The sequence below is a fragment of the Lemur catta genome, chromosome 1 (genome assembly GCF_020740605.2).
Source record: "Lemur catta isolate mLemCat1 chromosome 1, mLemCat1.pri, whole genome shotgun sequence".
NCBI classification, from domain to species: domain Eukaryota; kingdom Metazoa; phylum Chordata; class Mammalia; order Primates; family Lemuridae; genus Lemur; species Lemur catta.
This window is the reverse complement of record NC_059128.1, coordinates 282,139,657-282,162,338: the sequence shown is the minus strand read 5'-3', so window position 1 is coordinate 282,162,338 and position 22,682 is coordinate 282,139,657. Positions and strand designations below refer to the sequence as shown.

General features: G+C 49.9%; 1 protein-coding gene across 1 annotated transcript in view; it reads right to left on the bottom strand.

The window, feature by feature from the left end:
* Positions 1–22,682, bottom strand: part of BACE2 (beta-secretase 2) — a 79,530-nt gene that overhangs the window by 13,622 nt on the left and 43,226 nt on the right. The window contains exons 3-8 of the mRNA XM_045540697.1: positions 19,927–20,143; positions 16,559–16,687; positions 15,200–15,334; positions 13,147–13,248; positions 8,856–9,005; positions 4,423–4,591 (exon numbers count right to left, since the gene is read on the bottom strand). Coding sequence (XP_045396653.1) covers positions 4,423–4,591; positions 8,856–9,005; positions 13,147–13,248; positions 15,200–15,334; positions 16,559–16,687; positions 19,927–20,143 — 902 coding nt within the window. The remainder of the gene's footprint in view (positions 1–4,422; positions 4,592–8,855; positions 9,006–13,146; positions 13,249–15,199; positions 15,335–16,558; positions 16,688–19,926; positions 20,144–22,682) is intronic.

Below are 22,682 nucleotides of genomic sequence, written 5' to 3'. Positions count from 1 at the left end.
AGAGAACTAGGCCAGTGGGACAGAACAGAAGGCTCAGAAATAGGCTCAGGTACAAATCGGGACTTGGTGCTTGACAATAATTCAATGGTGCTACTAAAATTCAGTGGGTACCTTGCAGAAAATATTTAACTTGAATCTAATTAAGCCTCTAGACCTAAGTTCAAGTTTACAGGAAATACGAGATTAAATGAACAAGTTAAATGATACCATTAGGAAATACCCAGAGAAAACTGAATAGAATACATTCTACAAAACAACTGGCTTTCAACAAAACAAAACAGCTAAGAAAATATTTTTGGGAAAATTGGAAAAATCTGAATATGACCTAGATATTACACAACATTTGGTAAATACTGTTAGCTTTTTAAAGTATAATAATGGTATTGTGGTTATATAGAGAATGTCCTTATTTTTAAGATGCGTAATGAAATATTTAGGGTGAATTGTCATGATATCTGCAAGTTATGTGCAAATGGTTCAGCAAAAACTACATAGACACATATACTGATTTAGGGCAAAATGATAAAAATTATTAAATCTAGATGGTTGGTATATAAGACCATCATTGTTGCTATTTTTAGTCTTCTGTATACTAAAAATTTTCATAATAAAATGTTGGGAAAATCAGAGGGAAGAACATTATATATTCAATAAATGATGCTGAGAAAATTGAATATTCTTATAAAAATTAGGTTCCTAATCCACATTTTGGAAGAAAATAAGAAAAAAGCATATAGTATCTTTAGAAGAAAAAATTGTCTCTATTTTCTTAGATTAAGAAAGAATTTCTTAAATAAGGCAGAGTACAAGTCATAATGGAAAAACTGGTAAATTTGATTTCACTAAATTTTTCAAAATGTTAATAAAAGACACCAGAAACAAGTAAAAAGAAAAGTCGGAGAGATAAGAAGATATAACTCTAAAAAATTAATATCTCAAATATATAAGAAACTCACATATATCGGTCAAAAAAGACAAGTTGAAAAATGTGCACAAGATATTAATAGAAAAATTCACCCTCGGAGAAAAAGCTCAAATATTCCATAAACATATTCTAAGTCGTGTAGTCTGGAAAGTAATCAATTAAAATGTAACACCATTTCACACACATAGAATATCAAAACACAAAAACAAAACAACTAGGATAATACTTTGAGGGAATGGAAATTCTCATATATTAGTAATTCTGATGTTCCAGCTATTTTGAAGACAAATCTGACATTAGCCAATAGCACTGAAGACTGGCTTACTAAAGCGTTCAGAAATTCCATTTCTAGAAGATCTCATTCACATACACAAAGGTGTTCAGTGCAGTACTGTTTGTAACTGCCAATACTAGAGACAACCCAAATGTCAACCAGCATGGAATTGGGTAAATAATCTAGGTACATCCATAAAATGAGATACTATAGAGCAGTCAAAACGAATGACCTAGTACTCACGTCATGTCAAAGTGGAAACTCTATAAAATGTAACACTGAGTGATAAAACCAAGTTGACAAAACATACATACACTCAGTACCATAGCATTCACACACATTTAAAAATAGAAAGAAAAAAACCCCAAACAAACAGATCAACCAATACATGTTTTGTTATAAGTCTATGGCAGGCAGCTCCTCCGAGGACTCCCGATGATCCTGGCTTCCTGGCATTTGGCCTGTGCAGTCCCCTCCCACCTCATACCAGGCTTGCTCTGTGCAACCAACAGGATAGGGCAGAAGTGATTACATGTCACCTCCAAGATTAGGTTATAAAGTGGCTGCTGTCTCGGGTGCTCTTGTTGCACTTCTCTCCTGTGGACCACTTGCTCTGGGGTGACCAGAGGACATTCTGGGAGTCCTTTGATGAGGTCCACAGGGTTAGGAATGGGGGCCTTGCCCTTACAGACTTCAGAAGGCTGCAGCCTTGGAGAGACCCCACACCGGAACCACCCAGCCCAGCCACCCCTCGATTCCTGCCCTTCAGAAACAGCATGAAGAAGGAAAGAGCTGCCGCCTTTGGGGCGAGTTGTTACATGGCAACAGCTGACTACTACAAGGTATCGACACCTGTCTAGTAAAGTTATAAATGTACAGTAATTAGGATAAGAATATATGCCAATTTCAACATAATGGGTAACTCTGGGACGGGGCTGGGGTGGGGCTTTAACTATACTGGCTTTTCATTTCTGTGACAAATTTTTAAAAAAATTTGACAAGATGTTAGCAGTTAAACCTGGCCATTCCGTAAATGTGCCCATAGTATATGATCTTCTGTAACATAAGGCATTTTATCTGTTACTTAAAACATTTCATAATTAAAAATAAACACTACTAGAAAGGAAGAAAGGCAGCATATCTCGTCCATTTATTACGGGGCTATAGAGCACTGTCTGGCTCCTTTAATTGCAGCCCTGAGGAAAGTCATTACTTTAATGGCTAAACAATTCGCACTGAAGATGAGACATGTATCAGTGGATTTTCCCAGAGCTGGTAAAATCAAATGTGTAAGCACTAAAACCTCAAATACACTTTTTAAAAAGCAACAAAAAACTTACACAAGAGTACCTAACAAAGAATTCACAATGAAATGCAGGAAAAAAAAAATGTTGCCTTGCCTAGACATGCTTAATATTAAACCATTTCCAACAGCAATTCACTTAGGAAACACACGGTTATTATGCTCTGCAGTATTAAGTGGACGCTCTAACTGCTGTTGCCATAGTAGCCTCTACTTTAATGGTATTTAACAAGAGAATAGAAATTGTGGGCAAAATTGCTTTGGTTCTTAGATTCCCTTGGTTAAAAAGAAGTAAAATATTCACAGTTGGGAAACACAGTGATGTTTCAGTCCCGCTTATACAGAGAAACGTCTTGCTCAATAATAATTTCACTGGCTGAGTGAATGCACATCGGAAAGGTAAACATTTACTCATGACAAAGATTAAAAACATGACAAGTCTGAAGGTTTCAAGTCTGTTCACTGAGGCAAAGTGAAATAAGTTTGCATTGATATTTAAGAAGACATTTTACAACATATTACGTACCTACACTGGGTTGGGTGATTTTTATTTACAGAGAATATGAATAGGCCAAATATGCCAGAAGTAATTTCTCCTTTCAATATTTCTCTTCCTCCATTCTCTAAGTGTTACTTTACTTTTCAGAAATGCCACTGTGCTGACACAAGAACATGAAGTATCACTTATCTGCTTCACTTACCAGAATTCCTGTGTTAAGAACATGGTTTTATTAAAAAATCATAATGAAAATCTCTCCCTGCCTGAACAACTCCGCTGTGATCATGTGACGTCTCGCACACACACTGTCATCCCCGCAGCTCTTCAGCTGGGCCGAGATCAGGGTGAAGGTCGAGTCCAGCGTTCCCAGCTGGCCTACGGCGACGTCTAGCATCCGTCAAATTCCCCCTCCGCTCCCTTCAGCTACGGGCAATCTCGGATTTCACCATCACCCCCCACATTTTCTTCTACTCCACTGCCCTGTCGTTAGTTCTTTTTTGACTTCACACTTTGACTTCCCCTCCTTCGCGTGTCTCCAGCACAACTTTGGGATTTCATTCTGTTCTTGACTTTCCAGTATACCAACCTCTGCTCAGTCCTTGGGAATCCCATTCTGAAACACTGCAGCTTCCCGCCACTTCTCCGACCTGACTCTCCTTCCCCTCGTCCCTGGCAATTCAGCCTCGTGCCCACTTCTGTGATTTGCATCTTTCCTGCCGGCTCGGACTATTATTAGCCACAAGTGCCTGCTCCTCCCATTAAACCACAAGCTGTGTGAACACTCCGTTCCAGACAAACTGTTAAATCTGAAGACACGTTCGAGCTTAAGGAGTTTAACCATCCTATTGACTTCCTCGTGCTCTCCTGGTTTCTCTGAAGACCTGCCCGACCATCGAGCTAGACTTTGGGGAATAACGGCTGTGCCACCCCTATGTGCCCCCTGGAAGGACTTCCACGAGAAACGGGGCTCTCAGGTCTCATTATTTTAGGATTTTGAGAAATAGCAATGATAGGTGTTTACTTCTTATTTTGTAATGAGGACTGCTTTGAGGGAAAACAAGTGTCCACAGCTTATCTAGGAATTTTCTTCTTCACTCGTTTTGCTCTAAGTGTCAAAAAACTGAACTTCGACACCGAGGCTCCCCAGAGAATTTTTATTCCTGATATCTGTAATGACTAACGCTGCTGGGGCACCCACCATGTGCCGAGCACTGGACGAGCAGTTGCACAAGGATGATCTCATTTACTCCTTGCAGCAACCCCACGACCTGCTTCATTGATAAGCTCTTGATCACTGATAACAGGCATGTGTGAAACAATTCAACAGCAATTGACTTGTCATCAAGAATTGCTTTCAAGTTAGTACATTTACACAAAAGGACAAGAGTCCGGGCTCCCTACCCGATGTGAGAATCGCTCACCTGCACAGGGACTCGCCGCGAAGCCCACCCTCCTCCTCGCTCTGTCGAAGATGACGTAGAAGCCCTCCATCACGGTGGCCCCGATCACCAGCGCGTTCGTGGAAGGGGAGATGCCGAACCGGTAACATTCATAATTCAGGCCGGTGCCCATCATGGGCTGGATGTACAGCTGCTTGTTGAAGGGGGAGGGCAAACGAACAAGAACAAGCACACGTCAGCAACATCCCAAAACCGTGGAGGTCACGCAGTGTGCTCAGGACCCTCCAGGGTGCATGGAGGAGTCGCCTAGAAGGAAAGACGATGGCTTATCCCTGCCCCCAGGAGACGGGAAGACCAAAAGCACGGTGACTACACACAGGTGCGCACACCCAGAAGACACCTGTCCACCTGCTCGTCTGCCCATCCACCCAGCAGGTGAATACCTACCACGGTCAGACACCTTCCTCCACACCAGCCATGCAACTATGAATAACACCCAGTCCCTGCCTCACCTGCGGGGAAGCCAGGTAGAAACCACAGGGTGGGAAGTGCCCCGGCAGGACCCATTTATCAGGAGTGGTGACCAAGCTCCCTCTGCTTGGAAGCCCTTAACTCACTGGGCCTCTCCGTGGGGCCCTCCTCTTCCTCCCAGCTCTGTGTTGGCTGGGCTTCAGCCCCCTCACTGGCAAGCATCAGGGCACCCGGGCGCTGGCCTCCCCTCAGTCTTCCCTCCCCGGTGACCCACCCAGCCCCGCAGCCCCAAACACGCCCGCGCTCTGGGCCGAGACTCCCACATCTTTACCCGCAGCCCAGACCTGGCTGTCACCGCTGCACTCTCACATCCGCCCACCTACTCACCTGTCAAATGGCATCTCGCGCACGTGTGACATTTAAACACCTGAACTCTGGATACCTCCCCCAAATCAGCTCGTCTCCCAGGGTCTCCGTCTCAGTAAGCTCATGATTCCCCCAGTTACTCAGGCCCTGCCATGCCGGGTCAGCCCCCCCATCTCTCACCCCACATTGACACCGTAACCAGACGCCCACGGGCCTTGCGTGAAATCCAATCTGGATCTAATCACCCCAGCGCGCCCGCCCGGCCATCACTTCTGTCTCTCGTGATCCACTGCGACGGCTCCTAACTGGCCCCCGTGGCAAAGAGGGCTTTAAAAGCAGGCAGCCGGCAGAGGCAGGATGATTTGCTCGGTAGGAAGAGGGAGAAGTGACCGCCAGCAGCTAGGAGATGCGGCGTTCACGGGTGAGCAGCTCCCCGTGCGTGAGGACTGTGTGCCGTGTGGCTAAATAACACGAGACGTGGCCCTTGAGATCCCGGAGCCAACAGGATGTGAGGAAACAGGCCAAAACCTAAAATAATCAGCGAGCAAATAATATCCTATCAGTAATAACAATTTGTTTGCTTTCTCATATTAATAGCAAAATATTCAAATGCAGGCAATTGGAGAGTAGAGTAGCTTAATATGACAAAATGTCACGTAGCTGGAAAAAAACCAGCAAAGTGCAAAATGAGTAAGGAAGAGAACCTTCCTGCGAGTAACAGCCTGAGAGGGCAAAGGCAGGAAGAGAGGCTGCGGATAAACAGTGAGTCTCACCCGAGAGCCGGGGCCGAGAGCCGGGGCCGCTGGCTGGGCTGGGGGCGCTGGGTTTTGGAGGGAGCAGAGAAGACAGAGAGGACTGGGGGTGGGGGGGGGGGAGGGAGCTGCCCTGTGATGGCTCTGAAGGAGATGACGCAAACTGAGGCTTCTGACCGTGGGGCGAGGGCTGGTCGTTAGGATCAGAAAGCACAAGAACACGATTTTGTGGAAAGAAATCAGAATTCCCCTGTCAGTTGGGGGCTGCTTTTTTGCCAGACCAAATTGGATTTGGCACATGTGTTTCTGGAAAGTAACGCTGGGCACAGACGGAATTTAAGATAATTGCCTCTCACTTGACTTTTTGCCCACCTATGATTGCTGACGTCTGAAGGGTCCCAGGAAGGGGCCCATCCTAGAACTCGGGGGACAAGGAGCCCTGGTGGCCACCCTCAGTGTCAGGAAGGGGGGCTGCCGGGGCAGAGCCACCCCCCGGGGAGACGACTCCCAGGCCCACCCACCCGCACCTGGCGCGGCGTTTGGTGGGTGCGGGGCTCTACCAGGTGAGGTTTCCAGCCCTCAGCCCTCAGGGCAGGGGAAGAAGAGGAGTGGCCATGTTGGGTAAGTGGTGAGAAAACAGCAGGGAGAGTAGATTTTGAAAAATCAAAAATGTGAACATGTCAAAGTCAACCAAAAAACATCTCCCATCTCTTAAGTGAACGCAGGAACGAGTTCTTAGTGGAGAAGCGCGAATGAAAGGGAGGCCCCACACCTCCCTGTTACGCTGCCGGCTCGCCCGTGTTCAGTCCCCAAAGCGCTGACACCCCAGCGAGCCTGCCGGCTGCTGCCTGCCCTGGACTGCGGGATTCTCCCCAGTGTCTGCCTTTTCCTCCTGCGTCCTGGACACCCCCGGCCCCGCCGGCCAGCCCCCAGGCCATTCATGTACCAGCGCACGCCCGCCTCGGTCCTCAGGCTGGGTTTGGCGTTAGCTACACTCCACACTGGTGAAATAATGTCCACATTCTGCTGTTCCACTGGCCAAAATTTAATCATCAAGAGAACATTTTTTAAAGATGCTGAAAACATATCATTCCAACATCACTCTGTGCAGTGCCATTCATCCAAGGATGGAAACGTCCTCGCAAGCGTTATTATTTCTCCTTCACAGGTAAAGAGACAGACACAGAAAGGGCCGCAGGATCGGCTCAAAGTTACAGCAAGAGTCAAGGGCAGCGCTGAGAACATAACTCAGGCCTTCGTGCCCGGCTCGCGTCCCCTCGCCGGCCTGTTTAACTCCCGAAGCTCTCAGCCCTCTCCTGAGGAAGGCCTCTCCTTTTCTAGAACATGCATCCCACATGTAAGTGGAAAAGGGGAAGAAGGCAGTATTGACATTTACTTTTTCCTTCTGAGATTATTCCTCCCTCCTTATCCCCAATCCAAACCCCCCTAACCTAGTCGTCATGTAGAGCAAAGACACGGCAACGTGTGCATTTGATAGATAGTGACCGCGCACTTTCCCTCCACCGCCTGGCAGTGTGAGAGAAGGCAGGATGCTCTTTTAAACTCAGTTTTTAATTAATTGAAGAAGAAATATAAGTTATTGTTGTTGTTGAAGAAAACAGAAGTCAAATGAAACAGGCAACGGCATACGACATCCCCCTAAAGAAAGGATCCCGTGCCAGATGAGCAGAATGGAAAATATGCATTTATGAGATTACAGTGCAGCTCACAGACGGGATATTCTGCTCAGCAAAGCTGCAACAAAAGCTGGAGTTGTGTGAGCTGGGTCTTTGAGAATGGCAAGAATTTGGACGTACAGATGGAAGGAGGCAGGGAAGGCATTTCAGGCTGGGGGTTGGCGGAACACAGGTTGGGAGATGGTTGCAGGCGAGAGGCCCTGGAGGCCAGTGAGTGCCCAGGGGGGTGTCCGAGTGCTGGGGAGCTGGGGGCCTGGCAGGGACTCACGCAGAGCCACGCCAGAGAACGAGCCACCGTACTGAAACCATGGGGACCCAGTGCTTGCTCACAGCTGGGGAGGCTTGGAGGAAAGCAGTCTTCAGGAACACTAATCTGACAACAGTTTAAAAGAAGGGAGAGTGGGGGCTTGGGAGGCACGGACAGCGCCTGAGGCTGCTGAGGTGGTGACAGCCACACAGGAGGGGAGGCCACGGTCACAGAGGGGCTGGCAGGGGACAGAATCAGGACTGAGGAAGCCAGAACTTGGCCTATTTATTTAGGACAGAGAAGGTGTCCTTGGGTATTGGAATTATAGGAAAAAACTGATTGTCTTCACCTCTGACAATCCAGTTTTATTCTTTATTCACACATAAACAAGAGAAAAGCTTATAATGGTGATGTGGTTGATGTGACAAAAATGTCCCCAGTTCCTCACCTTTCCATGCACCCACAGTCTCTGGCTCTGAGCTCCCCTGTGAGAGGGGGTCTGTCTCGCACCCGGGAACCTGGCTGGCCTTGGCTTGCTGGGTAACATCATGCAGTAACGGTGGCCGGTTCTGGGCCGAGACTTTAGGAGCCCCCGCGTGTTCTCTCTCTCTCAGAACCCTGTGACCACATGTGAGCCGCCACTGCACGGAAGGACACACGTGGCCCCACTACTCCATCGGCCTCACCGCCAGACCCGCAAGGGGCCACCCTACGCCAGCTGCGGCTGAGGCCGAGCAGCAGCTGCCCAGGGACCCGTGAGCACGCCCTGCCTGGACTCAGGAGCAGCAAGAAATGTGGCTGTTTGTTACTCAGCATGATGGTGGCAACAGACATCTGATGCAGGCGTGAGAGCTAAAACACGTATGATGCATGAAGTGCTTTTACTTCTACGTTACCTGTTAAAAAGAGAAGAATTCCTACCTGAGGCAGGATAGTTATACGGAATGATCTGCTGGAGTTCTCGTCCCGCAGGTAGATGGAGATCTTGGGGAAGTAAGACCATGGTGTTTCGGAATTCGTCCAGCACGCCAGCTGGGATCCCGTCCAGAAGCCGTCAGAGAATTCTGGAATCTAGACAAAACAAGATCACGTGGGAAACAGTGACTCGTCAACAGGAAACAGCTTCGGGCTCTCCTAGCCACCTCGCCAGATGCCCACAGGGACAAACAGCGTTTAATTTGGACAGAACAGCAGGGACCTCAGTCCCCTGGAAGAGTGGCGGTGATGACAAAATGATCATCATCAACACGGCCAAGAAACATGGAGCCCTTGCCAGCAACAGGCACCATTGCAATAGCTTTGCGGCAATAAGTACTTCAATCCTCAGCCGGTGTGAGAACATCAGCCCCTCCACTTTACACATGAGAAAACGAAGCACAGAGAGGTGAAGTAACTTGCCCAAGGTCACACAGCAGCAGACAATGGCTTTTTAGGACTGAGAAATCCTAAATGTGGCCCTCAAGGCCCTTTTGGGTGTCACCTGCCCTCTGAATTCCAGGGGCCCAGGGTGGGCTCTCACTCTTCTGAACACCTTCCTCCTCCCCCAGAGCTCGGCTCAGACACCAGCTGGCCCAGGAAGCCCCCCGGCTCCCAGGTAGCACTGCTGCACCCCGAGCACCTCTCCTCCTCGTGGCAGTTCACTTTTCACAGGTATCGCTGTGACTGGCTTCTGCCCTCTGCACTAGAATCTAGTCCTCTCAGGACAGAGGTCTGGTGCCCAGTCCCCAAGTCCTCCTAGCACGCAGAAGAGACTCAGGAAATATTTGTGGGAAAAGATGAATGCCACCCAGGGACAAAAAGGTGGCCAGCAACACAGGTCGTCCACCTGTGGCTCTCACCAGGGACCGGAAGAGACGTGCCGTCTGTCACGTGCACTAGCTGCTGAATGGGGACTTTAACGTCACCTGCGCCCTCTCATGGGGGAGGTTCCTGAGCAGAGTCTGCCCTGGGCCTGCCGTGCCCCTCGCACACCCAGGACAGCAGCCCTCGTGGGGCAGAGCTGGGAGGGAGTGGGATGGGGTGGGCAGAGTCAGGAGGGACCCCGGCTGAGAGGAGGGAGCTGGGCTGCAGGGCCAGGCAGGTGCCAGGGAGGGGTGGGGGGCAGAGCGAAGGGTGCTGGGGGGACCCTGCCCCCGGATGATGGGGCTGACAGCCACAGACTGGTGCCAAGGACAGACAGGGACATGAGGTGAGGGGGGAGGAGACCAGGTGCCACCGTGAGGGAGTGACAGACTGCACCTCATTCAGCAGAGGCCTGGGCTCTGCAGCACGTCGGTGTGATGTAGGCGCCCAGGGCACACGTGGGGCTCACTGGTCCTCGCTCTGAGCTCCAGGGCATGGGCCTGGGCTACACACACGGAGGGTCACTGAGGCCTCAGACGGGACTGTGCAGGGGGTGCGGGCAGAGGGACCCCACAGGGAGGGGCACAGGCATGGGACATCCAGGGAGGAGGGAGTGGGTGTCAAGGAACAGAGGAACAGTCAGGAAGGAAGACGGGGAACAGGACAGGACGCTGCCAAGGTGAGAATGCAGGAAAAGGCAGGTGCCCCTGGATGAACCTGGTGGCGCCCACAGTCTGCAAACCACGTGGGTACCACGCGCTACGCGGCCACAGCCGCACACAGCACACCCGTGCCTGCCCGCCCACCAGGCGCACGGCCGGGGAGAAGGTGCCCTGCGCTGTCCATCCATCCCACGCTCTCCAGCCAGACCCTTCGCCATCCGTTTGTAAAATTTCTAATGCTGGCATTAATAAGCTTTGCTCTTTAAAAAAGTTCAGTTGGTTTGAAATACGCATCACAGGGAAGCCCCTTCCCAAAGGAGCTGAAGAGAGGCGGGAGGGTCGTTCTGCTGGATTCAGCAAGGAGCCAGGTGGCTGGGCTGGGCCAGCGGTGCCGGCACAGAGCTCCAACGATGGCGCCACGACCAGCTCCCACTGCAGGACGAGGCTCAGAGGGGCCGAGCTCCCGGCCTGTGTGGCTCGGTCAGAGCTGGACGTGGGACTTACTGCCCCCAAAGCCGGTCCTAGGGCTAAGCCAGGTGCCCTTGAGGGACAGTTTCCACCCTGGGTAACTTGGGAGAGACTGTGGAGTTTTAAGGTTAGAAGTCACCTTAAAGTGGTGGCCTCTGCTGCCGGAGTTTGCAGCTGGAGAAGCGCTGGGCCGAGGCACACGGGCATCACACCAGGGCCGGGTCCCCAGCCTCCGCACACGCGTGAGGCCCGACACGCAACTCCCCAGCAGGTGTACTTCTAACACAGACCTACGAACACCAACTTCTAAAGTCCCATCTGAACAATCCAAGCCGGGAGACAGAGCCCGACACTTGCATTGTCTGTCACCCTCCGGAGCCAGCCTGCCTGTCACTAGGGAGACACCCGAGCCCGGAGGGCCGGCTGGCAGGAGCCCGGCAGATGGGAAGGACAAGCACGTCTGGCGTAGACGGCAGGACAGAGACAAGGCAGCCTTGTGGAGCGTCCCCAGCCCAAGGCAAACAACCTTCCCGGGTTTCTCCCTCCTGACGCGGGCACTGGTGAGATCAGTGGGTAATTTTAGACAAGGCAAACAACCCTCATGATCTCATTGCTTCTACCTCGTGGTTTTCTTACAAAGCCAGTCGCTGCTGAGCACGTGCTGCGATGAGCTCAGGAGTGTGAACGGCCGTCGGTGCCACGGCCCTGCCTTCCCACGGCACAGGGGCCCCCAGGCCACTGCTTGCTGGATTCGCACACTGAGGCCTCAAACACATCCTTGGGACGGTTGTCAAACACTCATCATTCAGCATATTAAGTGGGGAGCTCTCGTGTTAATTCTGCTGAGGACACTTTTACTATTTGAGAAATCAGCACATTGCCCTTTATTTTAAGTGTGGTCTGGTTTTCAGCACTGTTCCAAATTTAAGGCCCTACCTATGGTACCTGCCGTTTTTTTCTGATTCAGCAGATCGTGGGAAAGATCGCAACTCTGCTGTCAGCAGCGCCGCCCGGAAGACCTGCTGCTTCAAAAGGGTCCCGGGCCTTTCTTGCTCATCTCCCCTCTGTGTCGCTTTGTTTGCCTGCTGCAGCTACAGGCTTTTGCAGTTTGGATTCAGGACGACCAAAAGGCCTCTCTTGCTCCCGTGTCTCTGCCATAACCTGCAGCAAAGCAACCGCTCTGCCTCTTCCCACCCGCGGTTATTTGAATTCAGCCCTCACAGCCGAGTAGCAGGTTGCCCGCCCCACGCCAGTACCGCGGTCCAGGCGTTGGGCAGGAAACACTGCTGTTTTGGTGATCTTGCAAGGAGGCCCCAGGTGGACAGATGCTATGGAAACACTCAAGATGCCAAAAGTAACGTTTGTCTCACAAGCAAATAGTAGCAACACCGTGGCGGGATGTCAGATGGGACCTCCTTTTTACCGAGTGTCTGCTGCACACCTCTGACTTCTGACCCCATCATCCCTCGCAGCAACCCCACGGACAAGGATGTGGGGGCTCTCAGCGGGCATGACACCCTCCCAGGCACCCCGCTGTGAGTGACAAGAACTAGACTAAATTCATTCCACTGCAGCCCCAGGGCTGTGTTCTGTCCAACGCTGTTGCCCCGGACTGGCTGGAAAGCTGAGGCCACACCGGGAACACTACCAGCCAGGTCCCCAAGAGGTACGTTGTCCTCCACCGTGACGTGACGTCACCATTGGACTGGCCCACTGACCTTCATCTTCTGTGGAAGAATCTTTTACTGAAGCAGAAGTTAAGATACCAGCACAGCTTGGGTGAAGGCCAAAAAAGAGTAAGATTTTTGGTTTATGTGTTTTGTTTTAAAGGCTATAAATGTATTCTTGATTTACTGTTTACTTTAATACAGTTATATTACCAAGTATTGCTTTTCTCACATAAAAAACATACTATGCCAACTGAACTATCATTTGAAATACCAAAAAGCACTGCACACTCAAACCCAAGTCCTCTGAGGTTGCGATGAGGGCATTATTTGCTGGTTAACGTCAATGAGTGAGATTGTGAAATTAATAAGTAATAGTTTAAAAAAAACCTTTAAAACATAAAATTTTAAAATAAACATAACATATATATTTATATGTATCACACCTATATTATATTTAAAATACATGACTATAAAACATAAAATTTAAACCACCAGAGCGAAGGCTCGGAGACCGCCCGTGTGAGGTCGAGATGCGGTGTCTGCAGATTCACGCGCCTCCCGGGCACTCACCAGAGACGTGCGGGCCACGGCTTCCACCACCGCGTCGAACACCTTCTGGGGCAGGCGCAGCAGCGTGGTGCCGCTGTCCACAATGGCCTTGTCCGCGTTATACTAGAACGGAGGAGAGCGGGGGAGACGGGGTGTGAGTGACACTGGCTCCCACAGCTACGCGCGGATCCAGCCACCGTCACTGTGCGTCTGTCACACACAAGTCCAGGCAGCCACAGGGCTCACTGTCAGCTACGATTCATTTCATATTCTCAGATCTTGGGAGCCCGGGACCTTCTAGCCCAACCTTCTCCCTTCAGAGACAAGGAGACCGAGGCCCAGGAAAGGGAGGTGACACGACCAGGACCAACCGCCCTCCGAGCCAGAGCTCTCTCCTCCCTCCGAGCTGCCCCATTCCCTCATCACGGGGCCTCCCCCCAGGGCAGAGGGAAGACTCGTCTGTCTTTAGAGCGTGAAATGACATATTAAAAGCCACTTATGCAAACTGTACAAAAATGAACTATTATGTCACTAATGAAGAAAGAGATGAAGAAAGAACAATTTTTCAATAGACCTCCGATATTGCATTTAGAAAGGAACCAGAGACACATTCAATAACAGACACATACACACACACACACACACAAACACACACACACACACACACACACACACACCACTCTCACATGCACACACAAAGGCATTGCCAGCCCCGGCCCCACCTGTAACATTCTTTATGCGGCAGAGTGAGGGGCATGGAGGTGAGTGGGCTGACCCCAGACAGGCCAGTCCGGCCACTAGGCACACAGTGCGTGAGCAAGGCTGCCAGGCATGCAACTTAATCCTCCTGCTTTAAGGCAGATCCCTGAGTCATCAGACCAAATACACCCCCAATCAGGTCAAAAGGTAGGAGCAGTTAAGAATTTTAAGAAAATGAAACATACCAATTTATTAGTCTCCTTTTCAAACAAAATTATTTTCAGTTTAAAAACAAATTTAATTTGATTTAAAATATAACTTAGCTTCTTTATAAAATTATCATTTTTTTAATGTAAGAAAAGTAAATATATGAAAGGCCTGTAGCAAACTGAAATGTTGTGGTAGGATGTCCCGGGTTTTGTCGTTTGTTCTTTTGAGGGGTGGGTGCATATGAGGTAGGCAGGAAAGAACCCCGAATCTAAGAATCACACCTCCAAGTATGTGCTTGCGCTAACACACACACACACACACACACACACACACACACACACACACACGCACACAGGGTTTATACTTTATTTTAGGGCCTCACTTTAGATTATACCATTGGGCTCTTTAATGGCAAATAAGTTCCCTTTGACAATAAACACAGATTTGTGGACTTAGGGCAGAAACACTACCACAATGACAGGGACCATCACTCTTGGTTTCTTTGGTTTCTCAGAGGTCCCCGTGTGCATGAGAACGGATGGTGGAACGTGGCAGTTCACTCAACAGAAGTGCTAACAGGCAGGAACCTAATGAAACACTGCTTATAAACCATCTGAAAAGGCTGCAGAAGACCGGAGCTCCTTCAAGCCACTAACCCTAACCCTAATCATAATATCCTAACGTGCCACACATCAGCCCAAATGCAGAGACAGGCTGTGCACACAGGTCGCAGGCTTGGCGTCAGAGTTCCTAACCTCAGAGCAGCAGGCGTGTGTACCACAGGGCCTGTGATGGGGGACAAAGCTGGCGAGTATTTTGGTCTCATTTCACACTGATGAAAATCCACTTATTTCGGCATAAACAGAGCTCAGGGCCCAACAGGCCGAGATGAGTGGTGAAAGGTGTGGCTCGGACAGTCCTCGCCCCTCACCTTTTAATGCTAATTTTGTCCTATTAAGCCAGGTGATTGGGAGGAAGCAATTTTTTAGGGGGGATTCATTGATTTGAACTTACCATACAAAAAGGCCCTTTATCCTTTCATGTTATGAACCTTTGATTTACCTTGTAACGTAATGCACCTCTCTAATGTCACAGACAGGTTCCAGCCGTGCCATGTAAGGCACACACAGACGGACAGACACCACGGAGATCACAGCGTAAATACCTCTCTGCAGTCCAGATTAAGGCTTTGGCCTCCGATTTCCAGCTTCAGAATTTCTATCTGATAATACCACTCCTCCTTAATGGGGGTATACCAGATGTCTCCTTTATACAAACTGGGTTCAACCCCACCCAGGACCTGGGAAGGAAAAATATTTACAGGTGTAAGAGAAAACACACACAGACACATCAACAGGTTACACAGAGAAGCATGTACTCATGAGGTGACACTTGGCTGGAATCAGTACGTCACTGTGGCTGTTATAAAACAAATACAAATGCCTGAGAAATCATCAGGGGAAGCTGCGGGCATGTACCCAGCGTCAAACAGTGTCACACCCTGGTCTCATCATGATGCTTTGGTGGTTTCCCTTCATCTACAGAAAGCAGAATTTCAGCTTCACAATATTGAGATTTTCCCCCAAAGAAATTCAATAAAATAGGTAACCACGCTGACAATAATTTAGTCCCCCAGAAGTCAGAAAGGAGGAAAGAAGAGAAGAGTTCCCTAATCAAAACTTCATTTGCAGGACTGCGAAACGCCCCTCACAGCCTAGGCTGCCCTCTCTCCTCAAACCAGGGTCAGAAAGCGTTTAGGTACGAGCCTAGGCTCAGCGCACGCACGCGGCCGGGAGCGGGGGTGGGAGCCCGCCTGTCACAGGCAGAGAGCACCGGGCGGCAGCACCCGCCCAGGAGGGCCCCTCCTCGTGCATTCTCCCTGCCATCTCCTACTTTCAATGTCTGGGTGCAGGGCCCGTGGCAGTGAGCCCAGACTACAGCACATCCATAGTACTGATAGCCCTGGTTCTGCTTCAGCACAAAACAATTTTGCTGTGTGTGTGTGTGTGTGTGTGTGTGTGTGTGTCTGTGTGTGTGTCTGTGTGTGTGTGTGTGTGTGTGTGTGTGTGTGTGTGTGACTGGAGAGAGAGAGAGAGAGAGAGAGACAGAGAGAGAGAGAGAGAGAGAGAGAGAGAGAGAGAAAGGATGTACAGGTGTCCCTGTCTCCCCACCAAATCTGTGAAATCACAGGCATCACCCTTTGCCCCACTGCCCAGAGCAAGGCTCACGTGGCACCAAACCCCCGGCCCCCGTGGGAAGCAGCTCCCTTCCAAAGCACGACAGAGAAAAGCACTAATGGAATTTGGAGAAGCAACAAGAATCACCTTTCTAGATGGCAGGATGACTAGGAAAGATTAAAAGTAATACCTAATTTTATACATTTTCAAAAGGATCTATAACAAGGATGATCACAATTTTATCACACCTATATGTCTGCTATTCCTGATCAGGTGTTTAATAAAACAGGTAAAACAGCCCCATCAATTTATGATTTTTCACCCCTTGAAGACTAAAAGATACCCACAAGACTACCTCCGTTGGTACCGGCTCCAGCTACGGGCAACCCGGCCCCGCACATCTGCATGGAGAAAACGTTGGGAATGTTTGCTTGCGTCACGAGGGAGTCAAAGAAAGTCTCCAGAGAACTTGATGGCTGTGGGAGGGTGACAGAGAAGGACACCTGCTTCATGACTCACAGTGTAGACAAGGGTGACCAGCGTAGACACCACAAACCACGGACAACATTCTTGATCTTTACATCTAATTTTTTCGTGGCTAAACAACAAACAAGCTTGTGATCAGATGCAGTAATTCAGAAAGTGCCAGCAGAGCTGCCCATTGCCTGGCATTTGTCCTTCTGTTCTGGTACAGCTCTGTTGTAAAAACAAGGTATTATTTCCGAAGCTATTAGGACCCTGTCACATTTTACCATCACGACTGCCTGTGAGGTGGGCACGAGACGCCGTGGATTATTGAGGTAGGCGGTGGGTTCCAATCTTAGACGTTTTGGAGTAAGGAGAAAGGAGTTTCTCAGGGAGATGCCACTGCCACCGAAGTCCTTGTTCGCCCCTCACAGCTGCAGCTGCCAATCGCGCAAATAAGAGGTGATCGGCCCACGAGGACAGCTCATCTGGACCCCAGACCCTGGACAGAGCCCGACTCTGCCAGCTGAACTCTGTGATAGAGACGGTGGCAGGAAAGGCACAAAGCTACACTTCTGAAGTTTACTAAACTTACTGCTCACCACTGCCAAATTCTAGGGGACGTAATTTGCTGTGTGTCCCCCTCTCTTGCAGCTGCGCAACCAGCAGACATCCGTTTCTCCACAAAGGCGCAAAAAGAAGGGGAGTGACCTGCAAACTGTTCTGAGCTGGGGGCGGCCCGGGGTGCGGGGTCGTGGAGGAGGTAGGTTAGCGATAGACCTGAGTTTGGCTTTTGGCTTTGACAACTAAGAGATGCTGCAGGTGGTCACCATGAGTTGTTAGTTTTTTGGTGAAAACTTAAAAATTAACTGTAGTAGAACAGACGCTATAGGCGTCCCCTGACCACCTGTGGTCATTCATGGGAATAATTATTTACTATCCGTGAGGACTAAAACTGTAGTTCTGGAGGGCAGTGGGCAGGTCTCCGTTATCAGTCCACCTGTAGGGTCCATGTGCGCCTGGGCTCCCAGGGGTTTCATCTCAGCTTCTGCAGACATCTAAGGCAGAGTGCAGCACCGTCCACAGGCGGTCCCTGTGGGAACACTGAGTGTGGGCCAGTGAGTGAGGTGGGTGCCCCCTTGGCATGGGCGGGGTCTGGTGGTGCCGCCATCCCCTGCTGTCCCCTTCTCCAGAAGCGGCAGAGCAAAGCAAACACTATCTGGAATGGGAGGCTTGTCTACCACTTGCCAACAGAGCAGCTTGTTCCTTTGTGTCCTTATCTGTAAAATGGGGATAACAGCAGCCCGTAGAGCTGCTCTGGGGGCTTCGATGGGTCGATACCTATAAAGTGCTTGGGACAGGGCCTTGCACACGGTAACGGACCTCTCACTACTCCGTCAAGTCCTTCTGCACTAGGGTTGTGTGTCGGGCTCCCGCTGGGGATTTAAAAACACAGTTGCCCAGGACCAACCCCAGGAGAATCTGATCCAGCGGGTGCGCGGTGGGACCCAGGCATCCCTGGTGTAGAAGCCCCGTAGATGGTTCTGACACAGCCTTGGCAGGAAGCGCCTGGGACGGAGCAGGGGCCACCACACACGACAACCACCACTCAGTGCCTGGCCAACCTGTCTCAGAGACACCACTGGGCCACCAACCCTGACCACCCTGCCAGTCCTGTTCCCAGCTACACGCTGCTTCCTACGAGTTCTGTTCCTCTCTCCTCCAACCTGGGCAACGGGAAGCCAATTTTTAACAATCTTAGCATTTTGTAGACAAAAAGATGTAAGATCACGTGGAGAGTGAGGACACCCCCAAAAAACTCCAGTGTAATTTGTTCTCATAGAAGTTTCACATATTATTAATTCTAGATAATTAAAGCTTACTCTACCATCTTCTGAATAAATGACCATAAAATCAATCCTGCATCTTTCATTTCCAAATAGTCACTTAAAGATGAAACGTTTGCCCAAGGTCCCGTTATCAGTGAAAACGAACTTGGGAATGTAAGTTTTTACCAGTGTGCCGACTGCATATGCCGTTCAGCTTACAACACAGGGACAAAGGGGCCCTGTGCCCGTCCTGGCTCTGCAGACAGAGCAAGAATACCAGGGCTCCGTGTTCCGACTTGAAGGGGGCAAACCTCTCTGGCCCTCAGCCCCACATCGCTAAGTGGAGAGAGTGGAGCCTGACAAAGTGCGCCGCACAGGAGGTCGTGAGCTCTGAGTGAACCGCGCCTTGTCATACTCTCAGCCTGAGCCTAATAGGCTCTCGGTAATTACTCTTCCTCCCAGGGAAGCCAGGGCTGGGGCACTCCCCTGCCCGTTCCCCCACCCCACAGCATTTGCTAATGAACTTGAGCTGGAACAAATGCTCCCACAGGGTGGGAAAATGATTGTCATGGGCCAGTGGGGCCTGCTGCCCGGCAATCACATTCTTTTCCCTCCCACACTGAGCTCTGGCTCCAAGCCCAACGCTGAACAGGGAGGGGCTGGGGTGTGGTGCCCAGGTACAGGGCCAAGAGAGGGGACCTTCTCCTGCTATTCCAAAGTGCCCACAAACCTGCCGGGTCTCCAGGAGCCCAGGGCACACGCTGGTGTCTAACCCCGCCTGCCCCGGGCAATGCTTGCAGGTGGAAACCCCCCTGCCTGCCTCCCCCTCCTGCACACAGACATCATTTCCTTTGGGTTGGTCCCAGGTACAAATACGTGGGGAACATCCAATTCTGTCCTTCTCCGTTTGGGGAAGGCTCTGATGCTGAGAGAGCCAGGGCCGCACACCACCCTGTGGCTCCTCACTGCTCAGCGTGGCCGGCAAGCCCGGGCACACCGTCCCGTTGCCCCTATTCCACTGCCAGGTGTCTCTTCGGAGGTGTCTCCTGCAGCGTCAGGAGAGCAGCAGGACAGGCTCCCGGCCCTGTGGAGGCACGTCTAGCCGCCCACGTTCCAGGGCCACCTGCAGGCTCCATCTCATGCAAGCGTATGGATTGAATAAAAGTGTTTTCTTTTAATCCTTCCCCAGTAAAACGTCCTAAACAAACACCATAATCAACGTGATTCAAATTCTGTTAATATTTTTAAGTATAGAACTCAAACAAACAAAACCAAAAAATGCTTAGGAATATAATGTGTGAACACTGGTCTCTTTCAACCATGTGATTCTTCCCTACCATCTCCAAGGGCAGCCCTGCCACGGTCGGTGTTCAGAGTGCCGTCCCACCATTCGGGTTACTTAAGCCGTGGGTCAGCCTTACCTTGGCCAGGGTGGCATACGCAAGGCCGAGTATTCCGTTCCACTTAATCCCAGGCAGAAAGAAATTCTCTGACTCAAAAATGGTGGCAATGTTGACAAGAAAAGAGCCATTGAAGCCTTTTGGGATGGTGACGATGTCCTCCCCGACCGAGCCGGTCCAGCTCCCTTGCGTGTACTTCACGGTGACATCAAAGCCCTTGGGGCGGTAGGTGCTAGACCTGGCCAAAGGAGAGAAAAGTCTGTTGGATTCCATCACGTGTCCGTGTTCCCCGAGCCACAAAGACAAGGTCATCGTGGCAAAGACAGCTGTCCCCGTAACAGTCTACTGCAAGCCTGTGAGCAATTCCTCATAATTAACAGTGTTGATGTTGACAAAGTGGCAGTTCCCCCCAAGACATAATCACTAATGTTTTGGTAACAGCGTTTTCCAAGCCACGTGGAAGGCCTTGAGTTTAATTCTTCCCTATGCCTAAGTCAAACCCCATAAATCAAGTGCTTTACTTAAATACTTTAGCCTTTGCAGGTCACAACCCAGTTGGGGCACCCACCTGGCCCTCTGGCTTTGCAGGGACGCTGGGCTGCTGCTCTGTGACACAGGGAGGTGGCAGCACCAAGAGGGGGGCTCCACACACTGTCTCAGCAGTGGCTGGGGTTCAGATTCCCACTTCTAACCCAAGTGACAGGCAAAGCTCAGGCCCTGCCCACCGAAGTCCAGGCCCTTGATGTCACAGGTCCTTCTTACGGCTCTCCCCCAGTGCCCCAAAGCTGAGGATACTCGACACCAAAATATGGGCGAAGAGGCTAATGGCACCCTGGGACATAAATCACTATGGCGTGACCCACATCCCGACACACACATACCCCTGAGGGTGTGAGCTACTGACACAGGATGACAATCACAAGATCACGTGATGGACAGGGCCGAGGAAAGCCCTGGCTTTCGCTGCAGGGAGGAGAGGCACATGTGGACAGTGATTAGAGTAAGAGCTGCCCAGGGAATAAGGCAGGTGGGTGGTGAGCAAGTGATGTGGCCGCTGGCGAGGCCACTCTGGTATGACGACCTCCATATGAAACCCGAAGGAAGACAACGAGCCTGTGGCTCTCTGGGGCAGGACTTCCTGGAGGGAGGAAAGCAGGTGTCAAGGCCCTGGGGCGTCCAACCCGACAAGGTCATTCTTTTTTAGAGATAGGGTCTCACTCTGTTGCCCAGGCTGGGGTACAGTGGTGTGATCATAGTTCACTGCAGCCTCAAACTCCTGGGCTCAAGTGATTCTCCTGTCCCAGTCTCCAGAGTAACTGCAACTCCAGGCATGCCACCATGCCTGGCTAATTTTTCTACTTTTTGTAGAGACAGGGTTTGCTCTTCCTCAGACTGGTCTCTAAACTCCTGATGGCCTCAAGTGATCCTCCTGCCTCGGCCTCCCAAGTAGCTGGGATTACAGGTGCAGGCCACCATGCCCAGCTAATTTTTATTTTTTATAGAAATCAGGTCTATGTTGCCCGGGTTGGCCTTGAACTCCTGGTCTCAAGTGATCCTCTGACCTTGGCCTCCAAAAGTGCTGGGATTATAGGTGTGAGCCACTACACCCGACCTAAGGTCATTTTATACCCATTTGAATTTGAAAACTGTGGGACTATAGGAAGGCACCCAAGGAACAGCGCTAGGCAGATATCTGGGCATTCAAACCATTCTCTGTCTAAGAAAATGATCAGATTCCTAAGATTAATGTCAAATCACCACACAGGTAATTCTAAAGTGTCCCTGTTCACCTGGGAGTTTCATTTCACTGTTTTAATGTCAAGTCTGTGCAACATTAACACACGTCAGTAAGTCTTTGTTGTGGGATTACATGAACTATTAGTCTTGTTTGAGGTCAGGGAAGAAGTCAAGTCAGAGATGACATGACCTTTGATTTAGTTATTTTGGGTATACTTCCTGAGCTTTCCACATGTTAAACATCTTTAATTCAGTAATTGCACTTCTGAAATTCTGATCCTAAGGAGGCACCCAGGAAGCAGACACAGGCTCACGTGCAAAGACGGTTATTATGTTTTAGGTAGAATCACAAACAGCTGCAAACAATTCAATCGCTCAGTAGAAAGGAAATGGTTCAGTGAATTACAGTACATCCATATGATGGACAATTATGTAGCAACGAAAAATTGTTTTTCTAAGAAATTTTAAATGCCATAGAAAAATTGTTAAAAACTGTATATGTGGCAGAATCTTCTTCAAAACTATTTATTACTCAAAGATGTGCATTAGTGACCGTCGGCGGTGGGGAGCAGGGGACTCCCATTCTTGTGGTTAGATCCTTCCACACTTTCTGCATCCAGAACTTTTATAATCAAGGAAAAATGTTATTTTAAAAAGGTCTGGCAAAAACATTTTGGGGAAACTTAATTTATTCTAACTACATAATGGAATATAGAATATGAAGTGTTGAATTTTAATATTTGCCTACTATTTTAGTTCACTCCACCATGAGCTTAAAGTAAGAGAAACCTTACGTGAACATTCTGTGTGCGCAATATCCTGACAGTGGGCAGGCACGGAGACAGGGAAGTGACAGCAGACGGACCCTGGGCACACTGAGTGCCAAGGGATCCCCCAGAAATGACCTGGCTAAAGTGCAGTCTGCTCTTTGCAACGTGGGTATTTGAGGATTGGTGAAATGCCCAGTTTTAGAGCCCATGTAAATTCAGATGCCTGGCACACAGGAGGGGATGCACACATTTATGATGCAAAGCAATGAA